At 50.1% G+C, this 20401-nt stretch overlaps 1 protein-coding gene across 1 annotated transcript in view; it reads right to left on the reverse strand.

The window, feature by feature from the left end:
• Positions 1–20401, reverse strand: part of LOC110469778 (uncharacterized) — a gene marked incomplete at its 5' end in the record, with an annotated part of 706345 nt that overhangs the window by 433656 nt on the left and 252288 nt on the right. Inside the window, 3 exon segments of the mRNA XM_077790762.1 lie at positions 1700–1702; positions 9215–9977; positions 19264–19589. Coding sequence (XP_077646888.1) covers positions 1700–1702; positions 9215–9977; positions 19264–19589 — 1092 coding nt within the window.

Consider the following 20401-nt stretch of genomic DNA (forward strand, 5'->3'; position numbering starts at 1 on the left):
GGCTGAGGGAAAGTGAGGGGCTGGATGGGCTTGTTCCCCCAGCACTGCTCTGTTCAGCCCCCTCTGCTTCCCTGAACATCTCCCTGGGCCTGGACATCCCCTCCTGAGAGGTGCCTTGTCCCTGCCAGCGCTCACAGAGCCCATCCCACCCTGTGTGCCCTCGGCCCGGCCCTACAGAAACCTGCCTGTGTGCAGGGCCCTGGCTGGGGCAGGCTCTGTGTGCAGCTGGGCAAGGGCAGCTCAGGAGAGCCCTGCTGGGCCCTGCAGAGGTGATGCTGCTGCTGCCCAGGGCTGAGGAGTGGCTGAAGGCCCTTTGGGAGGCTCCCAGCAGAGACACTGACCAGCCAAAGTCACAGTTCTGGACTCTCTGTAAATGTTCAAACATTCCTTTGATGATCCTGTGTGTCCCTTTCAACTCAGAATGTTCTGTGTTTCTGGAATTACAATTCCTGTTCTGCTTCTCTCATCCCCCTGTTGTCTATAATCAAAAGAGAAAAAAAAAGAACCCTTGCAACAGTGGTAGAACAGTGAAGTTAAAACCAGAACTTCATTCGAACCTTCCAGGTGTCCCAGTGGGGATGAGGCACACCCAGCCCCTGATTTCAACAATTTGTTAATGTTGATTATTTAGGATATTTAACAGGAACATTCAATGGGAGATTCAGTACCCAGTTACACACCCCTGGCTCAACCCACTGGAATAAGTCCAGGGCCTTCTTTGTCCCAGTTTTTCTTATCACTGCTCACATTCAAAACCCAAAATACTCTTTTTGTGGGTTCTTTCTCTGATAAAAAGATTATATAGCACTTTAAAAATGTATTTAGACAGGTTATAGTTCTAAAATCTAAGAGAAGGTAAGGAAACATACTAGAGTTAATTAAGGATCATAAATATATTAAATATATAATAGTAGTTAAAAAGAGTTATTTAAGAGTTTAATAGAGTTAGTTAAGGATTATAATTTTAAAACTACATAACAGTAATTTAGAGAACTATGAATATATGAAAAATATATAAAAAGCAAAAATATTTTTATCATCATCACAACTTCATCATCTTTCTCCAAGCAGAAAATTGAAAACACTCTCAGGAAAGCTCCTGACCTTTACAGCAAACCCAGGCTTACCTTCTTTGGGAAGTGTCCTCCAGAGCTGTGCCCAGGCTGGTCTGGAGCTGGGAGCAGCCCTGCCCCAGCCAGCCCCTGTCAGCAGCAGCACCTGCCCTGCTCAGGGTGGCTCCTTCCCCCCACAGCTCCTGGCCAGCGCTGGGAGCAGCTCCAGGGCCGGCTGAGAGCTGTCCCTGGCAGGCAGCAGAGTCCCTGGCCCAGCACAGCGCCCTGGGCTGCAGGACCCTGCTCTGCAGGACAGCCCTGGGCACCCCTGGCTGCTCTGCACAGGAGATGAGCAGAGAATGCACTCACAGGCTCTGTGGGCATTGGCATGTTCCAGCTTTAGGAGATCACTCCAGGAGCTGCAGCTGCATTGTCCTGCAGCCAGAGGTTCCTGTGCCAAGGGCTGGCAGTGATTCTGCCCCAGGCACTTCTCAGCCCCTTCCCAGCCCTGACTGATTGAAGCTCTCTGTGCCTCTGTGCTGTGCCCGCGCTGGCTGCAGGCAGTGCCCCAGCCCTGCTGGGCTGGGAGAAGAGCTGCTCAGCAAGAGAAATGTGCTTTTGAAGCTCTGCTTGATTACCAGGATCACCCTCTGTGCCAGGAGCCTGGCCCAGCTCAGCAGCACAGACACAGCACAAGGACTTTAATGACTCTCTGGGGCTTTGTGCTCAGGCCCTGAACATCAGGCCCTGGGAGGGAGCTGCAGAAACTCTCCAGAACTCCAAGTCAGAATCCAACTCCAAAGTTTCTGGGACTTGTAATGGGTCCCACTGAGGGACACAACTGAGAAAGTGTCCCCAGGCCCCAGGCAGAGCAGAGAACTGGAGGCACTGATGGCAGGTGGGGACAAAGAGAAGCCAAGTCTTGGTGCCCTGGGGCACAGCAGGGTCTGTGCCACCAAGGGCTGTGAGGAGACACCTTGTCCTGAGGCCCTGGGGCCTCCTGGCACAGCCCCAGCCAGGCTGGGCACTGTCAGCCCCTGGTCCTGCCCTCAGCATCCTCCCCTAGCCCACATCCCAGTGGCCTCAAGGATCTGCTGGAAGGAGTCCCTGGGGAGCCTTGGTCAGGAATGGCCCTGCGGGCTCCTTCATGCTCCCAGGGACTGCAGGTTTTTCAAAGGACTTTGGGTTTGGCTTTTGCCTTGGAGTCTTTGAGAGGTTTCTGCAATCATGGCCCCAATTATCTGCTGTAATTAGTCCCTGGAGAGGCTTTGTACTCACAATCAGTTGGGCTCATTAATGCTTTGAGATACACAACTTTTTTCTGGTACTTTGGATTTTCCTTCCTACATTGAGTGTTTTTTGTGCCATTTTGAGTCTCTGAGAGGTTTTTGTGCAATCCTGGACTCCAATTATCTCCTCCAAGGAGGCCAAGAGGAGCCTGTGTTAAGGATGGACTTCATGGAGGCCCATTAATTCTTTGAGACACTTTTGGGTTTTCTTCTGATTTTGACACTTGGATAGGCCCTGAGGTTCCAGGTCTCAGCTCCAAATGCAGAACGGGTCTCATTAGGATCAAGCAAGTCCTGACAAACCATGGCTCTGCCTTGATTTCCCTCTTGTCTGGGGCAGTTCATCAGGAAGTTTCTGTAGTGGTTTTGCTTTGCCAATTTGAGATTTCTCGGCCAATGCATTCATTAATGTGGTGGTTTCAGTGTTGTCTAATTACCAGTGCACTCACTAGAATATACTTACTCATTTCCTGCTGTGAGGTAGGATTAGGAGAAAGGCAAAGTGGGCTCAAAATTTTAAAAGTGTATAAAGAAAAGTTTATTAACAGCAACTAAAAGAGTGAGTGATGAGGATCAGAACAAAACTTTCAGAACACTTCCCCTCTCTATACAACTTGACAATGTAAAGCGACAAAACCTAAAATTTTCTGTCACTTTACCACCTCTACAATAGTCTGTCTTCAGTTCAGTTAGGGAGAGAAACTCCTCTTGTTAATGTTATGGAGGCTTATCCACAAGCAAACAGTTATCTCATGGCTTTTCATTTCCAGAAATAGCAGCTGCCTGGAATAATCTGCAATTGTGAAGTCCCTCCAATTTTTTCACAGCCTTTCCCACAGCTGTGTTCATGAGCCTTGCCAGCTTCTGGGGTATTGGTTTAAAGATGAGCTGTTTAAGGTCAAAGGTTCTCTTCATCTCTTTCTGAAATCATCTTCATCTCTGGGAACAGAGGTCTTCTTCTCTCCCTGAGGACACAGGGTCTCATCACTGTGCTCTTTCTCTGTTCAAACTTCTCTTGGGATCACAGCTACTACAACATTTGCTTACTTTAGCATGGAGGCCTTTGCTGAAACAAGTCATCTCCCCATACTTTTCAATGTGTTATGGGGAAAAAGAGAGTTTGAGGTATCAATGACATCCTTCTCCATAGCTTTAGCAGAGGATTTCTGCCCCAAGATCAAGGCATCTCCTCATCCCTCCCATATGGGACTCAACTTCCTCTTCCCTGCCCTCAGTGTGTCCATGCTGCTCCTCTGTGTGCCTGCCCTGTGTCCTTTTCTCTCACTGGAGGGAGGATGGCAGCACTGGCAGAGTCAATATCTGCCCGGGGCTGAAGATGGTTCCGTGAGCCCGGCCGGGCTCAGTAGCCAACTTTAATTTTGGCCATGGTTCCTGGACATGAAGTCCAGTTCTTTTCCATAGGAATGAAGGGACAGAGCCCCACTGTTTTAGGGGCAGATGAGAGATGACCACAAGAGGAAAAGGCCAGCCTGAGATGGCAGGTTTTTGTCTGGGAGATACTCTTGCATATAGGGAACATTTTTGGGAGAGTACCGATTTTGGCAATGGGCATCTGAAAAGACAGATGGGTCTTTTCCATAGGAAGGAAAGCACAGAGCACCAGTGCACCAGGAGCTGATGAGAAGCAGCCCTTGACGTCCTAATACCACCCTGACCTGTCAGGTGGCCCCTGGGAGGCCAAGCCAGCCAGACCTGGTCCATGTTCTCCTATCCCATGGGGCCCCACAGTGTCCCAATGGTCCCTTGCTTCCAGGAGGCCCTGAGGTGTCACAATGCCCCCTTGGGGACACCAGCCCCTGAAGGGTCGGGATGGTCTCCATGGTTCCATCAGGCCCCACAGAGTCATAATGGTCTCTGGGTCCATGAAGCCCCGCGGTGTCACCATGGCCCCTCGATTCCATGGGCTCCAGTGGTGCCACAATGATCCCCTTGGTTCCATGAGGTGCCCACAGTGTCACAGGGATCTCCATGGGAAGGAAAGAACCGAGCCCCAGTGTGGCAGGGGCAGCCACCAGAGGCCAAGGGAAGCCAGACTTGATGGTACTGGCAGATTTTGTCTGGGAACAACCCTTGGATATAGGGAATTTTAGAGGTGGAATCCCAATTTCAGACATGGACACCCAAAGTAGAAGGATGGTTCTTTTCCACAGGAAGAAAAGCACGGAAAACCGGTGTTTCAGGGACAGATGAAAGGCTTCCACCAGAGGCCTAAGGCAGCCCGACTTCTCTGTCCTGGTAGCTTTTGTCTGAAAGCAACCCTTGGATATAGGGAATTTGGGAAGTGGAACCCCAATTACAGCCATTTCTGCATAGATAATAAGGATGGTTCTTTTCCATAGGAAGGAAAGCACAGAGCCCCAGTGTTTCAAAGGCAGAAATGAAGAGAGGTGGCTCTTGAGAGGCCAAGCCAGCCAGACCTGTTTGTTCTGGCAGCTTTTGTCATGGAGAGATCCTTGGATATATGGAATTTGGGAGAAGGTATCTCAATTTTGACCATGAACACCTTGAGAAGAAGGACAGGTCTTTTTCATTGGAAGGAAACCACTGACCCCAGTGTTTTGAAAGCAGGTGAGAGGCATCCCCAAGAGGCCAAGGGCAGCCATATCTGTCTGTCCTGGCAGATTTCACTGGGAGCAATCATTGGATGTACAGAGTTTTGGAGGTGGAATCCCAGTTCTGGCCATGGACGCCTGCTCAGGATGGATGTTTTTTTCCTATAGGAAAGAAAAGCACAAAATCCAAGTGTTCTAGAAGAAGATGAGATGTGGCCAGCCTTAGGCCAAGCCAGCCAGACCTCTCTCTCCTGACAACTTTCATCTAGGGGCTATCCTTGGACATAGAGCATTTTGGAGGTGGAATCTCGGTTTTGGCCGTGGACACCTAGACAGGAAGAAGAGTTATTTTCATTAGGAATGAAAGCACAGAGTCCCAGTGTTTCAGAGGCACATGAGTGCGAGCCCTCAGGAAGCCAAGGCCAGCCAGATTTGTGATTCCTGGCATCATTTTTCTGGGAGCTATCATTGGATATAGGGAATTCTGTAGGCAGATGCCCAATTTTGGCCATGGGTACCTGGTTGAAATGGATGTTTTCTTCCCATAATAAAGAAAAGCACATGGTCCCAGTGTTTGAAAGGCAGATGAGAGGTGGCCCCCGGGTGGCCAAGGCAGCCAGACTTGTTTCTCCTGGCAGATTTCATCTGGGAACAATCTTTGCAATATAAGCAAATTTGCAGAAGGAATCCCAATTTTGGCCCTGGGTCCCTGGAGGAGAAGGACAGTTCTCTCTCATAGGAAGTGAAGCCCAGAGACCCAGTGCTTCAGAGGAGACGAGAAGCAGCTCTAATCATACCAAGGTGTTCAGGTGGACCCCAGGAGGCCCAGCCAGCCAGACCTGTTCCATGTTCCCGTGGTTCTGTGGGACCACACAAAGTCACAATGGTCTCCTTGGCTCCATCAGGCCCTGGAGTGTCACAATGTTCCCTTGCTTCTGCAGTGTCACAATGGCCCTGTGCTTCCATGAGGCCTTGCAGTGTCACATTGGCTTTGTGGTTCCACAAAGCCCTGATGTGTCACAATGGCCCCTCGGCTCCGTGTGCCCTCGCTGTGTCACAACGGCTCCTCTGTGACACTGCAGATGCACAAGGTCACCATGGACCCTTAGTTCCTTGTGATCACTGAATTCCACGGTGGTTTCCTTGATTCCATGAGTCCCCACAGTGCCACAATGATCCCCTTGGTTCCACAACTTCCCACAGTGTCACAATGGCCCCTTGGTTCCATGAGGATCTGCAGGGTCACACAGGTTTGTGACATTTGTCCTTGCTGCCCCTCACATCCCCCTGCCCCACAAACAGCCCCGAGCCACCCGTGAGGGACAGGCCCTGCTGTGCCAGGCTGGGCTCAGGGCTTGGCCTTTCTGCTTCCCCCAGCCAGCCCAGGCCTTGCTCAGCATTGCAGTTCCCTGCTCTGAGCCTTGGGCTCCCTGCAATCCTGGTCTCAAGGATCTGCTCTCACCAGTCCCTGGTAGCCTTTGGCAGTCCCTGTCCTCAGTGGGACCCAGTGATGCTCCAAGGGACTTGGAGTTTTGCTTCTGACTCCTTGAGCAGCTTCTTCAGCCTTCTCTCAGTGCCTCATGATCCTGGACAGGGGCTCGAATCCACCGTGGGGATCATCAAAACAAAGAAAACCCTTGTGGAAAAAATGACGGGAGACAAGTCCATTCTATAATGTCAACAAGTCTCAGTTTATTTCAAGCACACATGTATAGTTATACCCGTTATAATGAAGCTCATGCATATTGCAAAATTTAAGCTCATCATTGGTGTATGGAAAACAGGTCAACCCCGCCTTTGGAGCTTTCTAAGCTTGCTTTGTCTTCCCTTACATTTATCTATTTGCTGAACATTCTACTGTTGAGAACCAGCTTAGCCAAGGACATAAGATATTATTGCTACATTTGCTATTGCTGCACTGTGCAATTTTCAGCTACTGCTTCACTAACTGCACGTAGTCATGTCCTTTCTCACGAAGCCATTCTTCCACAAAACTCTCCATAAACCCTCAGGGACGCTTTGTCTTCCTTCAATCGTCTTCAGGTCTCCAGGGCTTGTGCGGCTGATTGAAGCCAGTTTGGAGTTCTGTTAAGGAGGAAGATTTCCAAGTTCACCTCATGACTTCTTTTCTTTTATCAATGTAATATTTTTTTATTTCCCAATTCAGAGAAGAGCTGTTAGAAGTATTCCCCAGGTGATCTTGACGCTAAAGTTCCCCTTAGGAGGTCTGGGCATGTAGAAGAATGAGCCCCCTGAGGGCTGACCCTGTTTGGACAAGCTGCTCCTCACCCCCAGCCTCACCATGTCTGACATTGCCCACCTGGCACTGACATCCCTGTGCCCTGCAGCAGAACCTTGTCCCTGAGCTCTGCAGCTCCATGTCCCAGCCCATTGCACCGTGTCCCACCTGCTCTCCTCAGGGCTCTGCCTGCACACAGGCCCAGGAGAAGTTTTCCTGTTGGGAAGGAAAGAATGGAAAAGCATGATCAGGTTTCCTGAACAACAAACCCCACTCAGGAACCACCTGCTCAGTACAGGCTGCCTGGAGTGGTGTCACCTTTCTACAAGGGACAGTGTGACCAGAAATGATCTCTGGAAGCAGAATTCTCTGAGTCTCTCAGCTGAATTCTCTGTCCCTGTCCTTTTCCTGGATCTCTGTTGCAGATGGAAGCTGCTGGTGCCATCCTCACTTTTAACCTCTTTTTAGAATGCAGGCAGATATTCCCAGCTGTGTTGAGCAGGATTTCCTCAATGTTTCTATAAATCTTTTGTGTTCCCCATGGAACGAAGGGGCCATTTTGGCACTGAAGGGGTGATGTGGAAGCAAGGAGTCAGTTGTGACCCTGGGGTCCCATGGAACCAAAGGGCCATGGTGACACAGCATGGCCACGTGGATCCAGTGGTCCATTGTGACACTGTGGATCCAAAGAGACCATGGAGACACCTCCAGAACCTCATGGAACCAAGGAATCCATGGTGACCCAGTGGGCTGCATGGAGCCAATGGTCCATGGGGACACTGCCCATCCAAGGAGGCCATTTGGACATTGTGGAAGCTCATGGAGCAAGGTGGCCATTGTGACACTGAAGAACTTCATGGCACCAAATATCCATGGGGACACAGCAGGGCATCATGGGAACCCAGGAATCGCTTTTGGCAGTGTGGAAACTCCTGGAACCAGGGGCTGTTGTGGCACTGCAGAACCAACACAGCTGCTGCACCTTGTCCCCTGCCCTGCACAGCTCCTTGGGAGGCACGGCAGGAGCAGCACCTTGGGAGCCTCGGGAAGGCCCCTCTGGGATCCATGGCACACTTTCCCAGGGGCTGGAATTCCAGTTCCCAGCCAGGAAAAATGTTCCTGCCCTTGAAGGAAAAGCTCTTATGGAAGAGCCAGAAGCTGAGTGGAGCAAGATCTTAGAGTGACATTTCACTGCCAGCCTTCCTAACTTCACCCATGGTTGTTGTAGCTCATGGATTGGGAATGAAATCAGGGCAGGGTCTTTGGTGGGACCTGCCCTGGGTCAAGGGAGGCCCTGAGAGAGAAACTGAATATGCAAAGAGAGGTGGGAGGGAAAGGAGGACACAAACACAATCAACTGAGAAGGTGGCACTCTGAAAAGCCAAACAAAACTGACTGAAAATTAATGGGACAGAAATCAATAATTCTGAAAGTTTTATTTACTATCAAAATATATCCCATACACCCAGCTGCACACAATCATGATCCCACACCATTTAAATTTGGATCCCACTTTTCCTAATTTCCCTCCTACCCCATCTCACCCTGGAGGCTGTGGAATTGGATATTTTGTCATGGGTTAGAATTTTTTGAGGTGGAAACAAGCCATTTTGAGGTGGGATTGTAACCTTTTGTGGTAAAATTTGGTTTTTTCAGTGAGATGGAGTCATTTTGAGGTGACAGATCAATCCATCTTGACTTCAGGAGTGCAAAGATATGGACAACACTGCCTGAAATCCCCCAAGAACCCAAAAATCCTCCAGAATATGTGCCCAAAGTATAAATTCCTTCTCAAATACCTGTTTAAGGGTTGGACTTTGGAAATCTCTGAATAATTACTTTCTTTTCAGTCCTATTTCAGGTGTTTTATTTGATAAGGAAAAATCAGAAGAACATTAGGGCCAAACCAAAAAGATAACCAGTCAGATGTCTTACCAACATGGATCACAGGGAATGTGGGTCACAAGGCCTGTGCCCAAAATGGGTCTTCCCATGGGGGTAAGGCTGGAGCAGTGTACAAAGCTCTTCATGCAGTTGGGGGACTCACAGTGCTTCCCTTACCGGTGCCTCCGTTGGTGTTTGGTCAAGTGAGAGCTCTGGCTGAAGCTCTTCCCACACCGGGGACACTCATAGGGCCTCTCCCCGGTGTGGATGCGCCGGTGCTTGACAAGGGTGGAGTTGCACTTGAAGCTCTTCCCGCAGTCGGGGCAGCGGAAGGGTCTCTCCTCTGTGTGAATCCGCTGATGGCAGAGGAGATTTGAGCTGGTTTTAAACTTCTTCTGACACTCAGGACACTCATAGAGCCTCTCCCCAGTGTGGATCCTCTGGTGGATGTTCAGGTTGGACCTCTGGCTGAAGCCCTTCCCACATTGCTCACACTTGTATGGCCTTTCCCCAGTGTGGGTGATCTGGTGGCAGATCAAGTGGGATCTTGTCCTGAAGCTCTTCCCACATTCCTCACACTTGTAGGGCCTCTCCCCAGTGTGGATGTGCCGGTGGGTGACGAGGGTGGAGTTGCGCTTGAAGCCCTTCCCACAGTCCGGGCAGCAGAAGGGCCTCTCATCCGTGTGAATCCACTGGTGCAGGAGGAGAGTGGAGCTGGTGTGAAACCTCTTCTGACACTCGGGACACTCGTAGGGTCTCTCCCCAGTGTGGATGCGTTGGTGGGTGACAAGGGCAGAGCTGCAGCTGAATCCCTTCCCACACTCCCCACACTCGTAGGGCCATTCCCCAGTGTGGATCATCAGGTGTCGTTTCAGATTGTTGCTCTGCCTGAAGCTCTTCCCACACTCTGAGCACTTGTAGGGCTTCTCCCCATCATGAAGCTTATCAGGGACCACCGGCTCTGAGCTCTGGCTGAAGCTCTGCCCACCTTCCTGGCCCAGGGTGGGTCTTTGCTCCTCAGAACACCCTGGGCTGGGTTTGCAGCTCTTCCTCCTGTGGGATCTCTGGTGCTTTTCCTCCCTGTTGGATTCCTGTGCCAAGGTGTGGAAAAATGATGGGAGACAAGTCCATTCTATAATGTCAACAAGTCTCAGTTTATTCCAAGCACACATGTACAGTTATACCCATTATAATGAAGCTCATGCATATTGCAAAAATTAGGCTCATCATTGGTGTATTAAAAACAGGTCAACCCCGCCTTTGGAGCTTTCTGAGCTTGCTTTGTTTTCCCTTACATTTATCTTTTTGCTGACCATTCTACTGTTGTGAACCAGCTTACCCAAGGACATAAGATATTATTGCTACATCTGCTATTGCTGCACTGTGCAATTTTCAGCTACTGCTTCACTAACTGCACGTAGTCATGTCCTTTCTCACGAAGCCATTCATCCACAAAACTCTCCACATTTCTTATAAGTCATGCTGTGACATTCAATAGCCCATTATCAGCAAATGTCTGTCCTGAGGGAGGATTGATTGTGGAAGAGATAAGGAAAAACTGCCTACTTAACACAGGACAACTGCCATACAGATGGCAAATAGAACACATCTTGCTTTTCAGTCTGGGACAGGAGGACACAAACAAAATCAGCTGAGAAGGCGGCACTCTGAAAAGCAAACCAGAACTGACAGAAACTGAATGGGACAGAAATCAATAATTCTGATAGTTTTACTTATTATCAAAATAAATTACACCCACCCAGCCCCACACAATCCTGACCCCACACCCTCAAATTTGGATCTCACTTCTCCCGATCACCTTCCAACCCCATCTCATCCTGGAGGCTGAGGAATTGAGCAATTTTAGCATGGGACTGAGGTGAGAACCAGCCATTTTGAGGTAGGATTGAGTCACTTTGAGGTGACAGACAAATCCACTTTGGGTTTTGGAGTGCAAAGATATGGAGAATACTACCAGATATCCCCCAAGAACCCACAAATCCTCCAGAATATGTTCCTGAAGAGAGCCCGACAGAGGAATGGTTGAACAAGGGACATGATACTGTAAAATTAATCCAAATAGGGAGGGCTACGTGACTGCTGCAAAGTTCGCATGGCCCTGAAGAGTAGATGGTGTGCAGAAAGCAGGATATTGAAACTGCTTGGTATGTAGAAGTAGATAGAGAAGAACAAAGGGGTACTAAGCTGTTCCAACTGCAAGCCAGCTGGACAGGCATGTATCGATCACAAAGATACTTTTAAGATAATAGTACAAGTCACATAGCAACCAATCATGAGCTTGGCTTTTGCAATATGTATGAGCTAATTAACGAACATATATAAACTGTGTAATCTGCCACAATAAACTGAGACTTGATGATCATGATATCATGAGTCTTGTCTCCCGCGGCATTCCCTCTAACATCCCTCTGCCTTGCCCGCCGACTCGGTTGCTCCAAGCCACGAGGCGCACCATCTTCTCAGCAGCAAGGATATTCTTCAGGAGGACCCTTACTCTGTTTTTGCTGCCTCTTTTTGAATGATTCTAAATTTTTATCCTTCACTTGTGGTGAGTCACACTGAATCCCAGGTAAAGTTTTCCGGCAATTCCCTTTTCTAATTTGGAGTTCATTGGAGTGGAAACAAAAATTTTCAGGCCTAGCTCCCTTAATAAACACCTCCTACCGCTCTTGGGATTCTCTTGGCAGGGTCCTGTTCTCTTCTCCAATCCTTAGGACTGACTCTGTCAGTTCTCTTTCTAACTGATAACACCTTTACAAATACCCCTAGGAGGAGTGCCTCTGTAACTATGGACCCACCACCGTTCCTGCAAATTTTACAAATAGAGCATACAAAAGGGTAACAATCACAATCCTTATTTGTACAATATACTCTAAAATCATTAGTTATGGGATATCCATAGTCCAATATCTCACTCTACCAGCTGGTTCGTACAATTTTTACTGAGTCCACTCAGTCCATTTAAATGTGACCTTAAGGTCCCCGGGCTGGCTGGTTATTCTCCAGGGCTCTTGGGCAGCAGCAGGAATCGCTCCCTTTATTCGGCTCGCATGGGTCCACCCCTTCTCGGAGGTTCTGACTGCAGTTTCTGTAGTGAGTAAAACAACATAGGGGGCTTCCCAGTTTGGGGTTAGTGAAGTTTCTTTCCAGGTTTTTTATTAACACCTTATCACCTGGATTTATATTATGGATTGCTAGGTCTAAAGGAGCTTGTTGCACTAGTAACCCAGCTCTTCTAAGCCCTTCCCGAGCCTTCATAAGTTGCATGACATATTGGTTAATTTGTTGATTACTTATTTCAGGGTGATCTATAGGAGAATCCATGTCATAAGGCACCCTATAAAGCATTTCAAATGGAGAAATTCCAATATTGGTTCTGGGCAGAATTCTTATATTTAACAAGGCTAAAGGTAAACATTTTCCCCAGGATAACTGTGTTTTATACATCAATTTAGTTAGTTGTTTCGTAATTTTCCCATTTACCCTTTTCACTTTACCTGAGCTTTGTGGATGTCAGGGAGTATGATATTGCCACTTTGTTCCTAGAGCTGTAACTACTTCTTTGATTATTTTGAAGGCAAAGTGTGGCCCTCTGTCAGAGTCTATTACTTCTGCTAGTCTGTAGCAAGGGATTATCTCTTCTAATAATATTTTTACTACTGTTTGTGTAGTTGCCCTGGAGGTAGGGAATGTCTCTACAAAGTGAGTCAAGTGATCTATTATCACCAATAAGTGTTGATACCTTCCTACTTTAGGCAAATCAGTAAAATCGATTTGAATGTGGGAAAACGGTCTATGTGCCAATTCCCGTCCCCCCCATTTCCCACACCACTCAGGATTTCTCACACCTGGGTCTACTCCTGGGTCAGGGGTCTCTTCAGCCCCTCTAGAAATCTCAGCCCTCATTCTAGAGAGACTGCAGACTGTAGAGAGAAAGCTTACCAGATTAAACACCAGGAAGATGGTCTCTTTAACAGTCAGGGGAAACGGAACATTCTCTAATAGGGAGCTAAGAGATTCAGAGGAGAAGAAGGAAAGCAACGGCTGAAAAGCCTCATCCCCTGCTTCCCCTCTAACAAACTGGCTGCACAACCATGACTATGAGCCATGCATTCCTGGAACAGACCTCAGCACCTTCATAAACCCCCTGGATGCCATCACACCCTAGCACAGCCTGATGGATATTCTGGTCAGTGCCCTTCTACTGCAAAAACTACGTATTAGGGACAATACTGGAGCTATTCCTGGATAAAAAAATAAACATAGGGACCATAGAGGGATTAAGATCTCAAAAAAACCCCTAGGGACCAGGAACACATACAGGCCTCCACTCTAAAAGACACTACGAATTCAAACAACAAAGCCAGTAACTGCTCCATACTAACACAAAGTAATTGGAACCAAAATATGATTAGAACGTTTTTGGTTTTTTTTTTCATTCTCTCCAGCCACGAGATGGGCAGCAAAATATTTGTCCTAGTTTGGGGCAAATTTGGGAGAAAAACCTCTGGAAGGAGCCCCCAGAAAACAAACCCCCATGGCCCCTCCCCACCCACCTGATTCAGGAAGAATTTTCTCTGAGAGAAGTGGAAAAGAACCTGTTTATTTAACAAAAAAAACCCTTCCCAGCACTAAAAAAATGAACAACACCAGATGACAACAAAACTCTTTCACCACTCTGAAGAGATGACAAATCCAGGAAGTCTCTCCTGGGGGTGGTCGCCCGGGTCTGGGCACTGGGGATTGCTCTGGGCACTGGGGATGGCTGCTGCAGATCACAGAGCGCAGGCTCCCGGTGCTCCTCGGTGTTTAGAGGGTCCCAGTCCAGAGCAGGTTGGATGGTATTCAGGAAAGGGAAAGGGAAAAGGAACAGTCCAGGGAAAGAATTGGACTGCTTAGCTAAACTAATTTAAAAAGCAAAGGCAAAAGCAAAAGCAAGCAAAAAAGCAAAGCAAAGCAAGCAGAAGCCAGCAAGCAAAGCAAAGCAAGCCAGCCAGCACTGGCCTCTTCTAGACAGCAGACCATGGGGGCAGGTGAGCCGGCCGATAATAAGGCAAAACAAACCTTCACTTTCTGAGTCAGTTCTGAAAGCACAGAACATAATATCAAACATAAACAGAACACACGATTGGAGATACAAACACCATAACGTCACCCTTGGACATTCCACCCCTTATCTCCATATCTTCAACATCATGTAAAAACTCTATCAAGTTAAAACTTCCATCTTTCACTTACTCATAAACATTTCCTTCCATCTCACTTACTCAAACCTTTGACACACATTTCCTTCTGTCTCATGTCTGTGTGTTTTCGTTTACAGACACTGGCAGTAACATCCAGCAAACAGTGATATTTGCATTTGAGTCTCACCCCACAATCAGATCCCCCTGAGGTACACATCGTGTTGCTCCATCTCTCTGCATTATCCACCATGTACAACCTGGTCCCTGAGCAAAGACAATCCCACAAATGGGTTTGTCTGTACTCGAGGCAGAATTGCTCCACACTGATTTCCCTAACAAACCTCTGGCATGTGCCACTGGGACTTTATCTCCATCTACTATATTCAGGGCCTCAGACTGGGCAGGACCTGCTCGACTGGTGGAACCTTGGCTGTTAACTAACCAGGTGGCCTTTGCTAAATGTTGCTCCCAATTTTTGAAAGATTCCCCACCCAATGCTTTTAAGGTGATTTTTAACAGTCCATTGTACCTCTCCACTTTGCCTGCAGCTGGTGCATGGTAGGGGATGTGGTACACCCACCCAGTGCCATGTTCCCTGACCCAGGTGTTGATAAGGCTGTTCTTGAAATGAGTCCCATTTTCTGACTCAATCCTCTCAGGGGTACCATGCCTCCAAAGGACCTGCTTCTCAAGGCCCAGGATGGTGTTACAGGCTGTAACATGAGACACAGGGTAGGTTTCCAGCCATCCAGTGGTGGCTTTTACCATTGTGAGCACGTAGCGCTTGCCTTGGCGTGTCTGGGGCAGTGTGATGTAGTCAATCTGCCAGGCCTCCCCATACTTGTACTTGGACCACCGCCCACCATACCACAGGGGCTTCACCTGCTTGGCCTGTTTGATGGCAGCACAGGTCTCACAGTCATGGATCACCTGAGAAATACTGTCCATGGTTAGATCCACCCCTTGGTCTCGTGCGCACTTGTAGGTGGCATCTCTGCCCTGATGGCCTGAGGCATCACTGGCCCATTGTGCTCATAGCAACAGCCACTGGTTGAGGCTCACAGTCTGGTTTAGCTGCTGGCTTAGGCTCCCTGTCTGGTTTAGCTGCTGGCTTAGGCTCACTGTCTGGTTTAGCTGCTGGCTTCGAGCCGGGGCTGTTGGCTGCAGCCTGAGTGACTGGGATAGCTGCTGATTTATCTCCCTGCCCCCCTTCCTCTGTCTGCTGCCCTACAGTATCTAGCAGGGTGTGATAAACCTATGCGAGGGCCCAACTCACTGCAATGATCTTTTTCTCCTTAGACTTATCATGGCATTTCTCTTTCAAGTACTCTGCCACCTCCGCTGGATTCTGAATTTGTTCACATGGGAAGTCCCAGGCTATAGGGTCAGAAAATTCCTTTAAGATTTGGCCCATATGCTCCCATTTCTTTCTTGAACTCCCTCACATCTCCTGAGTTGAGAGGTACCTCCACATAACCTATTCCCAGAATTTGGGTTGGTTGTCCCTGCTGACCAGCACTGGGGTTAGGGATCATTCCCAAAGCTACTTCCCTCAATGGATATAGAGCTTGCCCTTCCCTTTCTCTTTCCCCCCTTGTTAGACTATGAACAATCCTCAGGGATAGGCTCTGGGATTTCTACCTCTTGGTTATCAAAATCTCCCCCTTGATCTAAATTGGGGTAGACTGCGGGTGGTGCTGGTGCGGGTGGAGGAGGAGGAGGCATGTATGGTAGAGGGGGTGTAGTTGGAACTTCCTCAGGCTTTTTATTTTTCTTTTTCCCTCCCTGAGTGCTTAAGGCAAAAAGTTTTGCTCTTGTTTCCCCCACTATCCAGAGAGCAGCATACTTGCTCTCTTCCATATCAAAATGTTCTTTGGAGTTTACATAAATGTTTAATGCCTGGCAAATCCAGTCCTTGAAGTTTCCAAACAGTGGCCAAAACAAATTATCACTACAGATTTGTTTTCCTCCCTATTCTTTTATACAATAATGTATCATTTTTGCCCTAGCCTTCCCTTTCCTTGAAGGATATTCATCCCAAGATTTTATCATTAGACCTAACGGACTGTCAGGGGGGATCTGGGGAAGCGTTACCGGGGTCCCCGTCCCCATGGAAGCAGAGGGCTTGCTTTTCCTCTGTCCCATCTCCCAGGACGCCTTCAGGCACACACACACTCGCGGCCCCTGTTGGTGCCCAGCCCCTCGCGGGCTCTGCAAACCGCACTACTCAGAGCTCTGCCCGTGCCTCGTCCTACAAGGACGTCTCACGCGTTATGTCCTGGGATCCCAGCCCAACCCAGCGGATCCCCAATTTTATACTCACGCTGTCCTGCGTCTTCGCCCGGCTTCGTGCACAAAGATTACGGGGTTACTGGTATCCCTTGTGCTCAATACCGAATTTGGGCTCGTCGGTAAGGGTCTGGGAAGGAAAAGCCTGCACCAGGGCCGCTGCAGAGGCAGCGGGGCGCCTCCCTGATTAGGAATTCCCACCCGGTCGCCCTTATCCGAGTCACGGCACCAAATTTGCTATGGACAAATTCAATTGGGGAGGCTAATTATCGATAAATCAATTAACAAGAATTTATTAAGCAAGCGGTATTAAGCAAAAGAACAGCGCTGGGCAGCCGGGGAGCCTCTGCTCTGCCACGGAGCACCTTCCCCCTTTGACCTTTTTGGTTTTATACGTCCCGGTTGATGTATTTTCTCTCTATGCACTCTGCGCTGGTTCAATTGGTTGCCGGGGGTCTTTTTTTCTGCCCTTGGAGGTCGCAGGAATGAAGGCTCCTCATCTTCCTTGCAGATTGTCCTTGGCCTAAAAGTCAACTTGTATATAATTAGTTACACAGTCTTCTATGCTAGTTGCATTCCCTACTCAGTTCAAATTCTTGTCTCCTTTAACACTCATTTTGATGAACAACGACCTTTGTATTTATTACACCCACTCTCTCCCACTGCCCCCCAACGTGTCCATCTCTCTGCTGCCCTCGAGCTCCTGGCCCGGCCCCAGCCGCCTGCTCCCATCCAGCTGAGGTGGTTCCAGGGCCAGCAGGAGCTCTCTGTGGTGGCCACCGACGTGGTCCCCAACAGGGACTGGACCCACCAGCTCCTGGTGCTGCTGGAAACCCCAACCCAGGCTGGGCTCACCTCCACCTGCCAACAACATCAGCCTGGAACAACCTGTGAGCCGGAACTGGGGTATGGGGGAGGAACTGGGGGTGCTGGGAGCAACTGGGATGTGCTGGGAGCAACTGGGAGGGAGCTGGAGAGAGCCTGGTTTCAACTGGGAGAGGAGGTTGGGGGTTTAGAAGGGCTAAGAAGGGATTTGGAGAATACTGGGAAGGGTGGGATGAGGTTCTGGAGGTCCTGTTGGGCACTGGGAGGGAGTTTGGGTGCACTAGGTTTAAGTGGGAGGGAATAGAGTGAGCCTGAAGGAGCTGGATGGAGATTGGGGATGGAAAAGCAGAGATTGGGATGAGGTTGGTTGTGCTGGAAAGAGACTGGGAGGGCTATGGGTGAGTCCTGGTGGGGCTGGGAAAGGACTGGGATAGGCTTTAGGGGTCCTGAGGCAGTAGGGGACGACTAGAAGGAGGCTGTGGGATCCTGAGAGGGACAGGAGGGGCTTTAGTGGGTCCTGGGGAGGTTAGGACAGAATGAAGAGGGAGGTTTCAGGGGATCCTGAGTGGGCTGGAAGCGACCAGGAAAGTGCTTGGAGGGGCTTGGGTGTCTGTGAGAGTTTTTGGGAGATCCTGACCCCTGCGGACCACCCAGAGATGCTGCTGGATGCTGCCGCAGCAAGATGCCGACAAGAACTGGGGACTCCCGAGTTGGGCTTCGTCTTCCTGGCACTGGGGATCGAGTTTACATGCACAGGAAAGGGGGGTCCCAGAGGTCGTTTCCCCCCTCCCCTGGAGTGTGAATGCTCCCCCGGGGCCCCCAGCCCGGTATCACCCCCTTTTCTCTGCCCACAGAGCTCCTGAGCCGCCGGCGGCCGCAGCCGCTCCCCGTGGCCTTGGGCCCAGCCGGGACCCCCGCTCCATCCCCACGCTGATTTTGGGGGGGTCGAGTGTCCCCCAGCCCTGCTGTCACTCTGCCCCTGCCCGCCTGCTCCCAGTGTTCCCAGTAAAGCTTCCCAGTTAAACCCAGCCCAGTTCATGGGGGCACTGGGGAGGGACTTGGGGGGACCCCACGGCGGGGCCGGCCCTGGGCAGGGAGGGCGGGTCCAGGTGGGGAACACTGCCTGCTGCGGGTCTGCCCGGCAACTGGTGAGTCATCAGCCCCGCTCTCGCTGATTGGCTGACTCTTCTCCACCGCGTTCTCTCATTGGCTGAGGAGAGGCCCGGCAGTGCAGAGAAGGAACGGGAGAGATCCCGGCCCGAGCACCGGCACGGGGACAACAGACCCGGCCTGGGCACAGGGAGGGAATTTATTACCAACCAAACCACGGCAGCACCAGGAGAAGGGAAAGAAATCCCTCCAGCACCTTCCCCCACCCAACGGGGATCACCCACAACAGGGTTATCCACCATGGAGAGACGGGGACATACGAGTTTAGAGCAAAGCCAATTTTATTGAGTGTACCAGGTGTTTATACAGGGATTGACTTGTATGGGGCTTATAGAGGGCTCTGTTTTTGGTAACAATTTCCCATTGGTTACACATTCTTTGTGACATCAGGTCACCTGGGAACATTTATCTTATCACAAAGTCTCACACCATGTTGCTTGGTCAGTCTTCTTGCCCAGGGAGACTTAAACTGTGTCTGTGTCTCCCACAGTTTCTGCTCAGTCAGGCCTCAGATATCGAGCCCCTTTATCAGCTCCATTGCTTTACTCTCTGTTTTATTCTCCATATGGGGGCACCAGGGCTCTGCCCAATGGGGGTCACTGGGGATCATCCATCCCGGATCCTCCCATGGGGGATGGAGCTGCAGCAGCGCACCAAGCTCTTCCCTCACTCTCTTCCCTCACTCCAAGCTCTTCCCTCACTCGAGGCACTCACAGGGCTTCCCTTAGTGGTGCCTCCGTTGGTGCTGGGTCAAGTGAGAGCTCCTGGAGAAGCTCTTCCCACACTTCCCACACTCGTAGGGCCTCTCCCCGGTGTGGATGCGCCGGTGCACGGTGAAGCTGGAGTTGTGCTTGAAGCCCTTCCCGCAGTCAGGGCAGCGGTAGGGCCTCTCCTCTGTGTGAATCCGCTCATGACTGAGGAGATGGGATCTGGTCTGAAACATCTTCCCACATTCCCCACACTCGTAGGGCCTCTCCCCAGTGTGGATCCTCTGGTGCTGGACCAGGTGGGAGCTCCGGCTGAAACCCTTCCCACATTCCAAGCACTTGTGGGGCTTCTCCCTGCCATGAGGCTTCTCCACCAGCTCCGAGCTCCGCCTGGATCTCCGCCCGCCTTCCTGGCTCAGGGGGGCTCTTTCCTCCCCACAGCTCCCTGGGCTGGGTTTGCAGCTCCTCCTCCTGCAGCATCTCCGGGGCTTTTCCTCCTCCTCCATCCAGGCACACCCTGGGTATGACAAATCCTGGTTTGGGGAAAAAACAAGAGGAAAGCACCTTGGAATGGAGGTTCCACCTTGCCCAAGTTCATCTCAGGAAGTCATTGGGAATCTTGTGTCTGTAAGAACCTCCAAAACACCAAGATTCAGCCCAAAAATACTGCAAACTTCCAAGACACAAATCAAAAACTCCCTAAACATCACAACTCAGGAAAAACCTCCTCCAAAAGATAAAGATTCAGCTGCCACATAAAACCAAAGCACCAACATTTAGCCCAATAAAGCTCAGAAACACCAAGATTCACCCCGTGAAAATCGTGGATCCACTTCCACAGTCACCTGCTGCATGTGGGGGGAGCAGCACTCCTGGGCTGGGGGGAGGCTGCAGACACAGGGAGGGGTGGAACCTTCTGCTGCTTCCTCTTTCTGCTCCTCCTCCTCCTCCTGTGTCTCTCCTCTTCCTCACACTCCTCTTCCTCCTGCTATTCCTCCTTCTCCTGCACAATCCCACCCTCTCCTGCCACCTGCATCGTTTGACCATTCTGTTCCTCAAGCCTGCTTCTCCTTCCCTTCTCCTCCTGCCCCCAGGCCCAGCACCCACTGCCGGCTCCCTCTTCCCCCCAGCCCCACAGCATCCCAGCGCAGGGGCAGGGATGGAGC

This window comes from Lonchura striata, unplaced genomic scaffold (genome assembly GCF_046129695.1).
Source record: "Lonchura striata isolate bLonStr1 unplaced genomic scaffold, bLonStr1.mat Scaffold_85, whole genome shotgun sequence".
Taxonomy (NCBI): Eukaryota; Metazoa; Chordata; class Aves; order Passeriformes; family Estrildidae; genus Lonchura; species Lonchura striata.